General features: G+C 41.4%; 1 protein-coding gene across 2 annotated transcripts; it reads left to right on the top strand.

The window, feature by feature from the left end:
• Nucleotides 1-1,593: 1,593 nt before the first annotated feature.
• Nucleotides 1,594-16,705, top strand: LOC111644985 (poly [ADP-ribose] polymerase tankyrase-1). 2 transcript variants are annotated; one of them, XM_023393986.2, is made up of 28 exons: nt 1,594-2,070; nt 2,677-2,901; nt 3,238-3,333; nt 3,907-3,943; nt 4,363-4,438; nt 5,875-5,895; nt 7,624-7,718; nt 7,807-7,873; nt 8,628-8,814; nt 9,085-9,206; nt 9,533-9,624; nt 9,758-9,836; nt 9,973-10,144; nt 10,394-10,473; nt 10,666-10,811; nt 10,993-11,158; nt 11,272-11,491; nt 11,612-11,721; nt 11,993-12,181; nt 12,416-12,662; nt 12,795-12,877; nt 13,136-13,256; nt 13,377-13,474; nt 13,608-13,682; nt 13,890-13,995; nt 14,202-14,388; nt 14,557-14,713; nt 15,435-16,705. In XM_023393986.2, the coding sequence occupies exons 1-28, from the start codon at nt 1,620-1,622 to the stop codon at nt 15,519-15,521; spliced, it is 3,792 nt and encodes a 1,263-aa protein (XP_023249754.1). In that variant the 5' UTR covers nt 1,594-1,619; the 3' UTR covers nt 15,522-16,705. The 2 variants fall into 2 exon arrangements, with proteins under 2 accessions (XP_023249754.1, XP_023249755.1); XM_023393987.2 differs by lacking the exon at nt 5,875-5,895.
• The last annotated feature ends 648 nt before the right edge of the window (nt 16,706-17,353 follow it).

Here is a 17,353-nt window from a genome sequence, read left to right as displayed (position 1 = left end):
ACTGGATAACTGTTTGTGCCCATAACTGTGGCAAGTACTCTGAATCAAAATGAGGCAGGAAGTCAGTCTGTAAACTGTGATGGATGTTTACTGCATAATAATTTTACAGTTCGCCTTCATTTTCTCTCCCCAGTAAGTTCAGCTCAGCTCGTTTCCAGTGTGTCTGATCTTCTGACTGCTTCTGTTTCTTGATCCATATGAGTTTTTTTTCTTTTTATGCGATTTTACCACTTAACTTGGCGAGTACAATGTCATTGTTACTGTTAAGAATGATATCCCAGTAAGCTAATGGTTAAGACACACACCGCATAACTTATTACTTTAAGTTGTTAGTCTTTAATTACTTTGCTAACTATCAGTAGATCAAGTTCATGGCTTTTTTGTTTGCCTCCCAGCTGGAACTTTCTCCTTTATTCTCTTTTTTCATATTTATAACCTATTACAATAAATACCTCCCAAAACAATCACACAAAATAACAATGACTGTCACCCCGACATCCATTCCCCTGCATCCCCCCCACATAACATTGTACTTTCTTAGATACACCATTGGTGCACCTGGACACATCATCAGTATGCCATACATAACATTGTACATGATATAGAATAAGGAAGTACTGAATACTGTAGCTGTAATCTCAATTATGTCTGTACCTTGATGTCTGTCAACATCTGTTTCTTTATTTTACCAGTGTGAGGAGCCAGACGTTTGAAGGCTTTCAGGCTCTTTGGTCTGTGTTGAAGCTGCAGGGCACTGACTCTCTTCATGTCTTTTCATGTATTTTCCAGGAGCTTCTGAGTGGTAAATGATGTGGGTGCTTGAATTGCTTTAATCATTTTGTCATATCTTTGCCTGATAATTTGTTTTGGCTTGATAATTTGTTTTGTCACATAATTCATTATTTTTATCAGATAATTTATTTTTAGACGACAAGAAATATATACACAAAAGAATAAAAGAGCAGTAATGGGAGGATACTGACCAAACATACACCAGTTGTAAATTTTACTATATAAAATAGTGATAAGCACAGAAATCTGTCACCAGAAAAATGCAGATAAGCTACAATAACTAAAATGCCACAACATCCCTGTCTTATGATGTATTGACAGCTTTTGCTCATCACTCTTGCACAGTGTTGTAAGGTTTGGATGTCATTGTCTTTTTATTTTGTTATTTTTTGTTATTCATTGAGCAGTGAGGGAAATGTTTTGGCCAGAAATGTGTTTGTCACACTGCCATCAACTGGTTGTACAGTATAATTTATTTCTCAAGTGGTGAACAAAAACTGCAGAGTACAGGGGAAACAGTTTGGCCACTGTAGGATTTCTGATCCAAATGGTCTTGTGTGTGTGAAGGAGGGTAAATGTGAAAGACTTCTGAAACCTGACAAAAGGAATCAATATTTGCCAGAGCAAATGGAGCATGAAAACATAACATCGAGCATACAAGTATTTTCTGTGACTTGATTGTGTGCTTTCAGGCTTTGTAAATAAATGAAAAATTAAGGGGGTTTCTCCACAGCCAGCCTCCACTGAGAGTAAACAGCTGACAGGAAACACGACCACTTTCACCGGAAAGGAGGAGCAGCTCTTATTGTAGCCTGAGAGCTGCTGTAATGGCGGTGTCCCGTCGTTCCTCGCAGCAGCAACAACAGCAGAGTACCTTACAGTCTCCGCCGAGAAACAGCTCGCTTTCGGGAGCTCCTCCGGCCTCTCCGCCGATGGCTCTGCTGACCTCGGCCGTCGGAAGCCCGGAGAATGAAAGGGAATGCAGTGGAGGCATTGACATGGCCCTGGCCTCCCCGGACCTACCAGCCCCGGTCCTAGCGAGCAGTGCGAGCTCCACCACGACAACCTCTGGCGGCGGCAGCAGCAGCGTCTCAAGTCCCGGATCTGGAGCTACGAGTCCCACCGACGGTAGCAGCGGCATCGGCGGGGCGTTCAGGGAACTGTTCGAGGCCTGTCGTAACGGGGATGTATCCAGAGTAAAGAGACTTGTCGATTCGGTCAACGTTAACGCGAAGGACATGGCTGGTCGAAAATCAACTCCCCTGCATTTCGCTGCGGGTAACGATGAGCTAAGCTAATGATGCAGCAGCGCTATGTTTTGTAGCTAGCATGATGTCACGGGCAGTTAGCCAACGTTGTTGTGTTTTGGTGGACGTGTTTACAGCTAACTTGTTTTTTAGTCCCTCCTGATAAGGTTAAAGACAACTACAATTTACCACTTCTGCATTAATAGCTAATTAGCCAAACAGCTAATTTGATCCAGTTTGATTATCAAGCAGACGACCGTCAACATTTGCTGAAAAAACACATACCGACCCCTACTTTAGCTTGGCAGAAAAAATAAGGAAAGAAAACGTTAATTAATGGATAATATTAGCAAGAACGGCAGCACAATGCGAGTTTACGTTTTGTGTTAAGTTTGCGTTTGCACAAGTTGTCCTGAGCAAAATAAACGCTAACTCTGCTGACACGTAAATCATGGCAATGAAGTATGTTTACAATGATGTTGCAGCGTCTCGATGCGGATTTTATCATTTAATAATAAGATCCCTGCAAATATTTCGCAGGGATTTCTATCTGAAACCTGCAGTTGTGATTATTCTTATACGCTTAGATTTACATAGAGTAAAAGCTACATTTAAATACATTTTAATCCTCTTTCAGGTTTTGGCAGGAAAGATGTGGTGGAGCACCTCTTGCAGACAGGGGCCAATGTTCATGCCAGGGATGATGGAGGACTTATCCCCCTGCATAATGCCTGCTCTTTCGGCCACGCAGAAGTTGTCAGCCTCCTCTTGTGTCAGGGCGCAGACCCCAACGCCAGAGATAACTGGAACTACACCCCGTTACATGAGGCTGCCATCAAGGGAAAGATAGATGTGTGCATTGGTAAGGATCCCTGCTGAGTATGTCCAAGCACAGACAACTCTTTAAATCTGATAAATGTTTTTCTAGACTGTTTTAGTCTTATGTGTCATTAGTTGCAATTTAGCTAAGGTTCTGGAAAAGTTTGATATCTGGATTCAAAAGTCCGACTTTGAGACAAAGGTTTTTGAAGTATGTGAGTGCTGGTGCCAGGAAATTAGTTAGTTTTTAGTATTCGTTATTATTTTTATTAGTTATTATTATCAATTACTTTAGCAAACACTGAGGCGGTTTGTCTACCTAACTCTTTGCTGTATAACCAACTCATGTCTTTTTTTTATCTGCACCTCTGTCACTCAGTGTTACTCCAACATGGAGCTGATCCAAACATCCGCAACACTGATGGAAAATCTGCTCTGGATCTAGCTGACCCATCAGCCAAGGCTGTTCTCACAGGTCAGTGCTTTTCAGCTGCTTATCTCTCACATTTACCCATATACATTTTACTCACACTTTCACAGCAAGTGACTTATGACTACGGGATTAAATAAGGCCTCAGCTTGCAGATAATCATCATTAAATTTAAAATTATTCAAAATGTCATGGCCAAGTGAGCTGCAGATCCACATGTTTCTGGCCTGACATCAGTAAACCATTATTACACTGAACTGGGCATTTTGCAATTACACTGTAGGCTAAGCATGACCACCAGGTTTTCTGACCCCTTGCTCCTTTTGAATCCTAGTTTTTGTGTATCACTGTGGAACAGAGGCATGTAACTGCAGCACGGTGCTTTGTCAACAGCCTTTAATGCGCCTTCTCTTTATCAACACCCCAAACTTTCCACCTGAACAAAGTGTAAAGGCTAGCAAACTTAGTTTTGGTATTCCCCTGGCATGGAATGATTGCCACAAACCACAGGGTGCATCCCTTTACCAAGCAAATATGAGCAGTAAAGGCTTACATACCACAAAAAGTTACATCACATGCTTACATTTAGCTCTAATCTTCATGTTTATTTTCATTCAGGTGAATACAAGAAGGATGAACTTTTGGAAGCAGCAAGGTGAGTATTATCCTGACTGGTCATTACTATAATTTCCTGTTGGCCAGAGTCAAACAGCTGCATTGTTTTCTTCTTTTCAGGTTTAAGTTTGACTTTACTCTTAGAGGGGACATTTTTAGCTGTGTTTGTGGCTATAACAAGAAGTGGCTAAGGTACAGTGAGAAGTAGACTACTCACAAGTTTATAACCACAGTGTGCCTGTAATAGTGGGTAGTATATGTTTATACATACATGTGAATGTTAAAAACATGTGAGTAACAAAAGCAGTACGTAGTTTAATCTATTATGGAGTTCTTATCATCTGTGAAATCCTGTGAAATGACATTGAGATTATGGCATTCAGTTTCTCCATTAAAATCCCAGGAGATAGTGATTTTGATGAGGAACACTTAATGAAAGTCTTTTCCATGTAATTACAGGAGTGGAAATGAAGAAAAGCTGATGGCACTGCTGACTCCATTAAATGTCAACTGTCATGCCAGTGATGGCCGCAAGGTAAATGAGCCACTAGCACCACACCACATCGCACCAGACATAACTTTCACAACAGTGTTGATACAACATGTTGTGCATGTTGAGTTTCAAAATCATTTTAATGTATTTTAAAAATAGCAAGAACGTTCCTGAGTCAAACTTCGTGTGATTAGTCTGATGATGGCTGGATTAGTTTGTGTGGTGCAGCTATAAAGAGGATTTTTATATCATTGGATTCGTGGGAGGCTGTTAATGGGGATCACTATAGAGGTTTTCTTTCTCTTATTATGCATGTGTGACTCTCATTAGACAATCCTTGAAGTCCATTTGCCTCTGTCATAACATCTCGGCTTTTACTTTACCAACTTCATTAATTGTGTGGAGGTTCAGCTTTTAATTTTTAATCTCAGTTTTTTCAATTGTCAGGTCTTTTTTCACAATAAACAATTTTTTTGGTTTTCATTTTCTGGAGCTAAAGTAAACAGACATCTCATTCAGTAACAGTTATGTGCTTTTGTTTATAATTTTTCAACATGTTTTAGATGGGACTAACTTTCTCTACTTTCCCATAATCACTTTTCCATATCAGATGCTGGAGCAAAGCTATTTGTGATCTTGAAATCTATTTAGGTTCACAGGCATCCGCTCAGATCAGAAAACAAGACTTCTATCTAAATATTCTGCAGCAGCCTGTTTTTGTAGTTTATTTGTCTGTATCGTTCTAGTGTTTCCTCTGAACTCCAAAGTCCATGTTATTGGAACTTGCTCATATGGTATTTGTGGCATGAATTTTTTTCCCTCTTTATTGGCAGATGGACTAGAAGTGTAATTATACAAATATGCACTTTTTATAGAATGTACTTTGCAGTTATTTTCTAACATCAGCATTTAGCATTGCTAATTTAAGATTGTTTTTGCATTTCATTTCCCTGTCGTTTTTTTTGCATTACTTTTCTTAGAAATAATTGAAGTATTTCCTGTCTTATCTGGCAAAATTGCTTTCTTTCAACCTCACTGTGGCATAAAAATCCATTGAAACTAACACTATATCAGCGTTAGCTCATTTCACTCATTTCTAACCACATTTTCTTCAACAGCAGTTAGAGTATTACTCCCTCCCTGCCTCCTTCGCAGTATGTTTAGAGTTTGCATGCTCTAAGTCAGTGTGCCAGTGTAGATTTGGCCGGGTACCATTAACCAGTCCTTGCCTTTTCACAAAGCCATAGAGAAAACCGAGGAGGAGAAGTCACACTTATCCTCCAGCTATCTACCTCTCTGGCCTGGTGTCACATTTCATTTCAAGCCATGTTTGATGGATCACACAGGGGTTTATAACTAGAGCTTGTGTTTCACTGACTTAGGAAGGGACAAAAGAATTGCTGTGAAAAGATACTGTCATTTTGTAATTTTTGTTTCGTTTTGTTTTCCGTGTGACTCTGGCAACATTTGTCGATCAGTCAACATCCCAAAAAATGCTGGTAAGTTGACCTTGATAACGGCCACTTGATTGATGCACTGTTGTGATCTCTTTTTTTTTTGTTTGTTTTATTCCTTTAATCCATTGTTTTTATTTGACCAATAAGCTGGCTGTCACTTGTTAATTGCACATCATGGACCTGGGTGTACGGGTCACTCATGTATCCTACCCTGATGCTCCTCTTTGTGTGTGTGTGTGTGTGTGTGTGTGTGTGTGTGTGCGCGCGCGTGCGTGTGTGAGAGCGTGCGTGGCATGTGATCTAGTGAGTGAGTTGGGTTGGTGTCTTGGTGACAACTCATCTTTTTGGATTTGGAGAGGAGCTCAAAATGTCCACTGCCTGCTTTCTTCAGCGTCTGTCCTCTCCTCTGCACACTCACCCACACTTCTCCAACTTTCAGTCACTTGCTCTCGAGTCAGTCTCTGATGTGGCTTTTAATTCACTCATTCATTTATTGTTTTGATGATGATCACTCATGCATGCCTGAAGGCCTGCCCCTCTGCATTTTGTCAAGCGAATCCTGAATACGTGTCTGTGAAATTTGTGTCTACTTCACGTTCCCTGTTGGATCAGTTGGTATGCAACATGAATGGACTACATTTCACCTGTCGTTGTAGTGCTATGCTACCCTCCATGGTAATGACTTTTGATTGCTCGTGTCATCCCACACTGAATGATGCCCACATGATTCGAATCTTTCGTCCATCTGATTTTTATCACTGTGGCTTGAGATCTAACGGCTGGCTTTCTGGGCTTTACATTAATAGCACTGCATGGAAATTGAATTGAATGATGTCCCTCCTTTTTTATTGTAAGCTTGACCTGAGCTAGACTGTTGAGTAGAGAACAAATGCCACTGAATTTTGGATTTGCAGCTTTGCTTAGACTAACATTTATTTCTTTTTGGCTGAAATAAGTAAAGCAATTTGATTAGCTTGCATAGATGCTTTCTCAAACACCTAACCTGCTTATTGTGGCTTCATTGCATCCTATTACGGTTGGGGTTCGATAGCATTTTATCAAACCTGAATCCAGTATTGAACCCACTTGTGAAACCTAAATTCTAATTAAATCTATTTACTGAATGTTAAGCTTTCAAGAATTTCAAGTAACATAATGTATGAATATATTTAAGAGCCAAAACTCAATGATTGGCGTTCAAAGAACTGATGGTTTGCCAGTTTTTCTTATTTAGCCAGATAACTGCATACATCTCTTCTACTCTCCATAAAAAATATAAAGGACTTTGAGCTTAACAACTTTTAATAAGTGAAACTGGATAAAAATTGAACGGGCTATTGAATCCCAACCATAATTCCTTCCCAGTCATTCTGAATTTAATATTCTAACAGTTGCACCAGTGGATTCTTTCTTGCCAGCTTACTGCATAAAACCTCTTTTTAACCCCCAAGCCCCAGAAGAATATTTTATTTTGCTGATCTTACCAAATGGAAGTTGAGGTAGATGAGTAATGATGTTAAAGTTGCTTGTTGTCACACACTCAGGTCAGACACAATATGGAAAGCAAATGAATTTTTGCCGCTGGATTTGCCCACAAACTCCATTGACCTTGCATCATATCCTCCATTCATCTGCAACTCACTGAGTGTAGCCTGCCATAGCACAATGCTTCTGGCCCTAATCAGCCGCTTGCTCCCGTGGCCATCTAAGGCAGCACACAGTAAAGCAGCCAGCGGCCCGCATGCGCTAACAAGCCGTCCTCTCTTCCAGTCGACACCCCTCCACCTGGCTGCAGGCTACAATCGGGTCCGCATCGTTCAGCTCCTCCTCCAGCACGGAGCCGACGTTCACGCCAAGGACAAAGGGTGAGACATCATGGACGTGTGAAGAACTAAATTTGTCATTCAGCCGTCTTTGTTGACCTGTCTTAACCTGACTGTCTTGTCCCCACAGTGGTCTGGTTCCTCTTCACAATGCTTGCTCCTATGGTCACTTTGAGGTCACTGAGCTTCTGCTTAAAGTAAGACCCGCTAAAGTCTCAATCCTTAATTCATGCACTTCCCATGTCAGGGTAGTTTTAATCCAGCAAAGTCAAACTTGACCCTGGTTACGGACATAGTTGATCACAGTATATGTACATTGGTGTTTACTGCCACCACAGCTCCATGTTTATTTTCCCTAGGGACGTGAATTCAAAGAGGTTTTGGTCTTCGATAAAGTGCAAATTCTCTTTGACTACATTAAAAAACAACATTACATTTAAAGATTTAAACATGACATAATGGTAAAAAATACCCCATTCCAGAGGAGTTTTTTGTTTTGTTTTTTTTCTTTGTGTGAAAGAAAATTGGGACTTTGAAACAATCCCTTTCTTTTCCAAACTGTGTGGAAGGTTTCACTCTGTGATAATGCAGCCAGCACACGCACATCATTTGGAAATGCTGTCAAGTTCATTTACTGGCAGGTTACATTACATACATGTATTAGGCCTTAGGTATATCTCCAGTGTGTTTTAGCGAGAAACACTGAACATAAACATATTTTGATTGTTTACAATAAACAAACAAATTAAATTATAATTTTAAGTACATAGTAAATACCATTGTGTGGTATAAAAACATATTGTCCACAATTTTAACCAGGGATTTAAATCTCCAAATACATATATATTTTTATACACATTTTGATCAGTCCGAATTCTGGGAAGTAAACAAATGTCATTTCATTGTTCTGTACATCATATCCTGTGCTGTGATGTGCTCTTCTCTCTGCAGCATGGAGCCTGTGTGAACGCCATGGACTTGTGGCAGTTCACTCCTCTCCACGAGGCGGCGTCCAAGAACCGAGTGGAGGTCTGTTCCCTGCTGCTGAGCCACGGGGCCGATCCCACCCTGCTAAACTGTCACAGCAAGAGCGCCGTGGACATGGCCCCCACCCCAGAGCTTAAAGAAAGGCTCACCTGTGAGTTCTCTCTCAGTCGCACAGCAAACACACACACACACAACAATGATTGGATCACATTTTATGGAGAACACTCACAGACGCAATATACTTATATTATAAGTTTAGTCCAAAAGCAATAGCTGTTGACTTCAAAAACCCAAATCAGTCTTTGCAGAATGCATCAATACATTCGAATAAGTAGCTTGACATCACTCGAACTGCACTCAAAAAATCAGAACATAAAACACTCAATTTTCTGTTCATTTTCCTTGTTTTTCGTCCATGTAGATGAGTTCAAAGGTCACTCGCTGCTGCAGGCAGCCCGGGAGGCAGACATGGCCAAAGTGAAGAAGACGTTGGCTCTGGAGATCATCAGCTTCAAACATCCTCAGACCAACGAGACAGCCCTGGTCAGAACCAACCTGAGTACTTGTGTACATTTGAGTGTAGCTTGTAAATGAAAACAGTGCTGATGGAGCTCCTTTTCCCAGCTTCTTTATTGGTTACAAATTATGTTTATGCCAACAAACAAAAAAATTCCCTGATTTCAAATTTTGAATTGAATTAAAATTGGATCTCGCTAGCAAAGCTGTGTGTGATTAATGCTGATATACAGATAGTTAGTTGTATGGAATTGACTGTTGTGTTTAGTGGTTTGGTATTTACATAAAACATTTTTCCAAGGTTGTCGGTCTTAGATTCCAGTGCACAAATGTAATGTTGATGTCTATTTCAGCACTGTGCCGTCGCTTCCCCCCACCCTAAGAGGAAACAGGTGACGGAGTTGTTGCTGCGTAAAGGTGCCAACATCAATGAGAAGAACAAAGAGTAAGTCCACAACATTTAGGTTTTGCATTTTGAAAAGGAAGTTAAGTGTATGTTCCAGCACATTAACTGATAACAAGAAAAGAAATAACAAAACAGAAAGTAGTGATACCTTCCTGTCTGTTGTGTTCTCCAGCTTTATGACTCCCTTGCATGTTGCTGCCGAGAGAGCTCACAACGATATACTGGAGGTGCTGCAGAAACATGGAGCAAAGGTCTGTTGTTTAATTTACCATTTTAAAATATTCATTCTGTGCAGCCAGCTTGTAAATGATTTTCAGAGATGTGTGTTGAATTTGCAAAATGCAGAAATGTGTTGCTGAACCTTAACTCCACCTCCTCTGACTCCAGGTGAATGCTGTGGACACACTCGGTCAGACAGCGCTTCACAGAGCTGCGCTGGCTGGTCACATCCAGACCTGCAAGCTGCTGCTGAGCTACGGGGCCGACCCCGCCATCGTATCTCTGCAGGGTTTCACTGCTGCCCAGATGGGCAATGAGGCTATACAGCAGATTCTTAATGGTAAGCAGACCAGCTGCTCGTCTAGCTGTTTACTATGGTTAGCTTTAGGTTTTTTTTTTTTTTTTTACTCCATTTCAGTGCTCAATGCTTTTAGGTTACATCCCCCCTTTTGCTGGGGGGTAGCTAAAGTGGTGAGTTTTGAATTAAAACATATTAGTGTGGATGTGGCCGTACACGTTTCTTCAGAGGGATGTACCATATTAACACTGTTCAGAGGATTTTTAGATGATTTTTCTCTTTTTTCTCCAGAAAATGTTCCCACACGTAATTCTGACGTGGACTACAGATTTCTGGAGGCGGCCAAAGCAGGAGATCTGGACACAGTGCAAGTAAGTCCACGGTTTGTTCTGTAGTTGTGGCTACAGTTTAATCTCTAGACGTGGTACCTTGTTTTTTTTTTTTTTTTTTTGTTTGGAGATGATTTTCACTTTCCAATGTTGGCAGCAAAACTACTTTTGCATTATTGTAATAATAATACTGTGTTGAGTTGCTAATTGTCACGTTGTCTCTGTGTATGGCAGCAACTTTGCACCCCTCAAAATGTAAATTGCCGGGACTTGGAGGGCCGCCACTCCACTCCTCTGCACTTTGCAGCTGGTTACAACCGAGTGGCTGTAGTTGAATACCTGTTGCACCATGGAGCTGATGTCCATGCCAAAGACAAGGGGTGAGTTCTTTTTTTTTATAAGCTATGTATGTCAGTACAGTGATGATTCATTCCTGCATCATTACAGTATGTTTAATGTTGAGTTTATTTTGCTGCAGATATAAATACAAAGTTAAGTAGGTGCAAAACACCTTTTTCTTTCTGGTGTGAAGATTTTCACTTCTGTTTTTCCTCCTCCTAGCGGCCTGGTCCCCCTCCACAACGCCTGCTCCTACGGTCACTATGAGGTGGCCGAGCTGCTGGTCAGACACGGAGCTTCAGTCAACGTCGCCGACCTGTGGAAGTTCACCCCGCTTCACGAGGCTGCAGCCAAAGGCAAATACGAGATCTGCAAGCTGCTGCTCAAAGTGAGGATCCGTTATTGTCATCTGTCACAAGTGTCGTCTGAGATTCATTTGTCCTCTGTTAGTGATTGTTATGATGATGATGATGATGATGATGATCTGTTTAACCTGTTCAGCACGGAGCCGACCCCTCCAAGAAGAACCGTGATGGCAACATGCCGCTGGACATGGTGAAAGATGGCGACACAGACATCCAGGACCTGCTGAGAGGTGATGCTGCCTTGTTGGACGCTGCTAAGAAAGGCTGCCTCGCCCGAGTCCAGAAGCTCTGCTCCCCAGAGAACATCAACTGCAGAGACACACAGGGGCGCAACTCCACACCTCTACACCTTGCAGGTAGTTATATTCTAGCTGCTTTAATGTGTTTTTGGAAAAGAGCCATTAAAATGCACCAGTTATGCAAAGTGTTAAAAGAAAGCACATTTCCATGCTCTGACTCCTGCTCCTTCTCCTCAGCTGGCTACAACAATCTTGAGGTGGCAGAGTATCTGCTGGAGCATGGGGCTGATGTCAACGCCCAGGACAAAGGAGGCCTTATCCCTCTTCATAATGCTGCTTCTTATGGGGTCAGTCTCAACAACATAAACACATTTCTTATTAAACACAGATCACGTGGGGGTTTGACGCATTGAAAAAGCTTTAAACTACAGCAAACTCACAGTTGTGAATTTGCAACATTTTTAAACTGAAATATATTTATTGTGTTGGTGCTCTGGCCTCCAGCTTCTCTAAATACCATCAGTAAATGTTAACTGTTGTGTTGTTTAACTTAAATTTCATCTGTTTTGTGGCTCAGACCAACACTGACTCATCCTCTGTTGCCTCTCTTCCTCACAGCATGTGGACATTGCAGCCCTGCTGATCAAGTACAACACGTGTGTGAATGCTACAGACAAATGGGCTTTCACACCCCTGCATGAGGCAGCTCAGAAGGGTCGCACACAGCTCTGCGCACTGCTGCTGGCTCATGGAGCTGACCCCACCATGAAGAACCAAGAGGGCCAAACTGCTCTGGACCTGGCAACGGTAACAGCTTAAGGGTTACTGTGAAATTAGTTTTTCAGGCCTACGTGGTGGTCTAAGGATTTATATTAAAACATATAGAATAGAAAAATCTATGTTTTCACTTATTCGTTCCTTAGATACATGACAGTCGGACTGCTATTTGTTTTATACTCAAAACTGATCACTCAACTGATCAAAATCTACTCGAAAATAAATCGGCTCCTTTTAACAAGTTTTTCTTTGTCATCCCTGCAGGCTGACGATATCCGGGCCTTGTTGATGGACGCCATGCCACCGGATGCCCTGCCCAGCTGCTTTAAGCCCCAGGCCACAGTGGTCAGCGCCTCCGTCATCTCCCCGGCCTCCACACCATCCTGTCTGTCGGCCGCCAGCAGCATAGACAACCTGGCCGGGCCACTCACTGAGCTGGCTGCGGCCGCCGCCGCCGGCACCTCCGGAGTGGCAGATGGAGCCACGGGCACGGACCGCAAGGAAGGGGAAAGTGAGTTTGTGGCATTTATGATATCAGATACTGGTGAATTCCAGAAAAATACAGACATTGAAGAAGTGCGCACACCCTGTTTTGACATTGTGAACTATTTTTCATTCAACTTTAACACCCTGTTTTTCATAGTGACAATGCTGGACATGAACATAAGTCAGTTCCTGAAGAGCCTGGGCCTGGAGCACTTAAGGGACATCTTTGAGAGGGAACAGGTCAGCTACCTCAATAATACTTCATATGCTTAAAGCTCAACCATTACTTTCACATTAGTATATGAAGTCTGTCATTCAGTCAGTCTCATCTCATGAATTTCCCCTAGGGGATAAATAAAGTATCTTTCTATACGACAGTATAACATAATGACACTTTAATACTGTGGTTTAATAGAAACAGTCCAACAGCATAAGATTGAGTTGCGTTGACTGGCTGGTATAAAAGTGTAAACCTGCTCTTTCATTTCCTTTTTCCAGATCACCCTGGATGTGTTGGCAGACATGGGTCACGAGGAGCTGAAGGAGATTGGAATTAACGCCTATGGCCACCGACACAAGCTTATCAAGGGTGTTGAGAGGCTGCTAGGCGGCCAGCAAGGTGAGGAGGCATCCTGGGGATTTTTTTTTTTTTTTTTTCCTACGACCATTGGGTCACCAAAGTCAGACATTTTCAAACCTTACACGTAGCAGCGTTAAATTTTGACTGTTTGCTTTTCAGGTGCCAACCCATACTTGACATTCCACTGTGCCAACCAGGGCACCATCCTGATAGACCTCGCCCCCGACGACAAGGAGTACCAGTCTGTGGAGGAGGAGGTGAGTTGAGTTTACTGTATTTGACTGCTGGGGTTTTTGCAATCTTTTTTTTGTTAGTTTGTTTGCAGACCATTGACTGATGGCGAGAGAGTCTAATGATAACATCATGGTGTTTTTGGTGTTTGTCACTCAGATGCAGAGCACCATCCGAGAGCACAGAGACGGAGGCAACGCTGGTGGTGTGTTCAGCAGATACAACATCATCAAGGTGTGAACCAGGAGTCTCTCTGTACTTGTTCTGTCTGCTTTGATAATCCACAGACCTCTGAGCAGCTTCTATAGGGACTATTTCTTTGGTAGAAAGTATTAATGAAAACTGATTACAGCGACCTGACCAGATGTGTGCGAGTCAGCATTTAATCCTCAACAGAACGCCCGCCGTCTTGTTTGATACATGTCATATTGTGCCCCACAGATTCAGAAGGTGGTCAATAAAAAACTGAGGGAACGTTACACACACCGGCAGAAGGAAATCGCAGATGAGAACCACAACCACCACAATGAGCGGATGTTGTTTCACGGTAAACACACACACTGTCTCACCATCTGTTGGACTTGTGTGTCAGCATCAGGCGTCGGTTGTGTCTCATTTGAGTTCAGCTCTTCAAAAACTGCTACTAACTTTGGATTTTTATTCATCAGGCATCTATTTGTAATTGTGTAAAGTACTGCATGTCAGTTATCGTATATAATATCATTCTGCCCCTGTCGTCACGTCTTCCTTCAGGTTCCCCGTTCATCAACGCCATCATCCACAAAGGCTTTGATGAGCGTCATGCCTACATAGGAGGGATGTTTGGAGCAGGGATCTACTTTGCAGAGAACTCTTCAAAGAGCAATCAGTACGTCTACGGCATCGGTGGAGGCACAGGCTGCCCGACGCACAAAGACCGCTCCTGCTACCTGTGCCACAGGTAACTTTGACTTAACGTGAACCTTGAGCATCACAGGCTAAAGTGCAATTTCAAACTAAACCACAACATTGATAGATGTGTTGGTTGTAAAACTACTTTGTTCCTTTATGTTCTTTATCAAATTAAAGGTTATTCATGCAACTTTTCTCCTCTGGTCTGAACTTGCAGGCAAATGCTGTTCTGCCGAGTGACCCTGGGGAAATCCTTCCTACAGTTCAGTGCCATGAAGATGGCCCACGCTCCCCCAGGACATCATTCAGTAATCGGGCGGCCCAGCGTTAACGGCCTAGCCTACGCTGAGTACGTGATCTACAGAGGAGAGCAGGTAAACAAAGCATCTTTCCATTAATATATGTCTTTATTTAAACTCGAAGGTCATTGAGGGTGAAGCCCATATTTACAAAGATGTTGAGTAGATAAAAATACCACTTAAAAAGGACATCAAATTAAAACAAACATATAAATACAATTAATAAAATAATGACAAGAATCAATTAAAATGGGTACAGACAGAAGTTAAAAGGTCAGAGATTAAGAATCTAAAATGACCAAAAGGTAACAACGAATTCATTTGTAAAGTGCTTTGTAGTAAGTTCCAGGTGGACAGTGCAAAAAAGCCAAAAGCAGATCTTCCTAGGTCAGCATGAACTCAGAGGACACAGAGCGTAAGCCAGTCAGTAGTCCTGCTGTAATGTGGTCCAGTGGACCAATCTAACATGGATGTAAGATATGACGGCGGCTTTTCAAGAAAGGCTTTGTAAATAAACAAATACGTATGCAAATCGCGTCTTTGGAGAGAGAGGACAATCCAACCTTTTCATACAGGATGCAATGACGAGTGTTATTGGCATCACCAGTAATGAACCTAAGAGCAGAGTTGTAGACAGCATCATGGGGTTTTAGAGTTGCAGCTGAAGCATGTCTGTACAAGATGTCACCATAATCTAAAACTAATTTTTAAAAACAAGAGTCTGTAGTATTAACAAAAATACATCAAACACCTTCTGTCTGGTGTTGACCAATGTCTTGCTGTATTCCTCCCTCAGGCCTACCCAGAGTACCTCATCACCTATCAGATCCTTAAACCAGAGAGCGCAGCCCAGTCTGCTGCAGGAGCCGAGCAGAAGTCGTAGTTATGTTACGTCACACACAGACACAGACAGACACACACACACACACACAAAAGGACTTGATGCTTGTTATTTTCTCCTTTGTATTGCAAATGCCTGAACACCTTTTCTTTACCAAGCACATTTCCAGTCTCCTGTCCAGTAGAACCCATGGTGACCAGTGCTTTGTGAGTGGATATGCTGTATAATACTCTCGTACTCGTGGTGATGACACACTTTTTTTTCCTTTTCCTTTTTTTTTTGCATCGGCTGCATGTTAATACAGAAGCATGTAAGGCCCAATAGCGTGTGTGGGTTAGTTCTCCCTCCTCCTCACCAATCAGGAGGATGCTCTTAGAGACTATAAAGTATCAGCATTAACAGTTTTCACTCTTTGTCGCCTCATGCCTTGTGACTGTGGAGAATCACCGACCCTTCACCTCTACACACACAAACACACACTGTCTCACTGTTAAAAGCCTGAAATCTGTGGACTACTACTTCCCCACTGTATCTGGGTTCATCCTGTACAGAATGGCCTCTGGTAACTGTGATTTTAATGCTAACCTATAATAACACTACCAAACAGGTAACAGTGCATTGTTGCTATGCTGAAATGCTGACTTTCCAAACTTTGACCCTAATAACACTACAGACACTGACTGAACTGAAACGTTTTTTAGTGGTTTTATTCAGGGCTGGACACATTAGATTGAGAAAGGTCTCTCTGTCAAATCACAAGAGACTATTTTATTGTCATTACAATATTGATTTGTATGAGAGAGGATGTGTGATCAGTAGCTTAATGCAATGTAAGGCATCATAATTACACAAGACGTGGATGTTGTACATTAAAAGCATTATATATGACTGTGCTTCAAACAGTAGAGCTGGTATATGTTGAAATGTACTTGTGATGCCTTACAAGTCATCAAGGCACCCTTCTGTCACCATGGTCTTACTCACAGACATCCCACGCATATGGATTTGCACTTTTACATAGAAACCTATTTAAGTTATTTTGAATTTAAATTGCAAATATGCGGGAAAAAAATATTTGTACAGGTTGTGTAAATGGTTGTGTATAACTGTTGCTGTTTAACAGTATCTTTGAGTTCAACTGTAAATGACATCTGAATTTTTTTTTTTCCTTTCATGCCTTCTTGATTCTCCCAACTTTTTTTTAAATAAATGTCCCATTAACAGCTTCTTGTGTCGAAATTCTTAAAGTCCGATCATTTCTGTAGAAAGCTTTGGTTTATGTTTTCACTGTATATAAGCTTTGATATCACATATAAAAATATAAAGCAGTACAGTTGCTGTGACATGTCAAGATGCAAAGGACCAAACAGGTATGATCTGATCTTGGTAGTTACTCAGACAAAGGTACAATGTGTCTAAACCAACACTCAGCTGTAAGGAACCAAGACAGCAAATCCAGTCCAGACTTTCCCCCTGGAGTGAGTGACTACGGGTCTATGTATGTATCTATCTATCTATCTATGCATATACCTACCTACCTAGATCTTTATCTATCCCTTATAATCTGCGAACTACGAAAGGTAATGCATGCACTTAAGGAAAAAAAGCTGCTGTTTTTTAATTAAGGAGATAATAATCTCATTTATTCAGAAAAACTTTTTTTTTTTAACTCTTCAAAAGATAAAATTAAAAAAAAATCATTTTCTTTACCGAGATAATTATTATCGTTAATTCAGAAAGTCAGGATTTTTTTTACTTAATAAAAAAATCATTTAAAAATAAGTTTTCTCTTCAAATAAATTTTAAAAAAATGAAATAACAATCCTGTTTTTCACTTCCGTAGAAAACAGACTTTACCATGGAAGACTACAGCA

The sequence above is a fragment of the Seriola lalandi genome, unplaced genomic scaffold, assembly GCF_002814215.2.
Source record: "Seriola lalandi dorsalis isolate HSWRI2012SDOR001 ecotype SW California unplaced genomic scaffold, Sedor1 jcf7180002054945, whole genome shotgun sequence".
NCBI lineage: Eukaryota > Metazoa > Chordata > Actinopteri > Carangiformes > Carangidae > Seriola > Seriola lalandi.
This window is presented reverse-complemented; position numbering and strand designations above follow the sequence as displayed.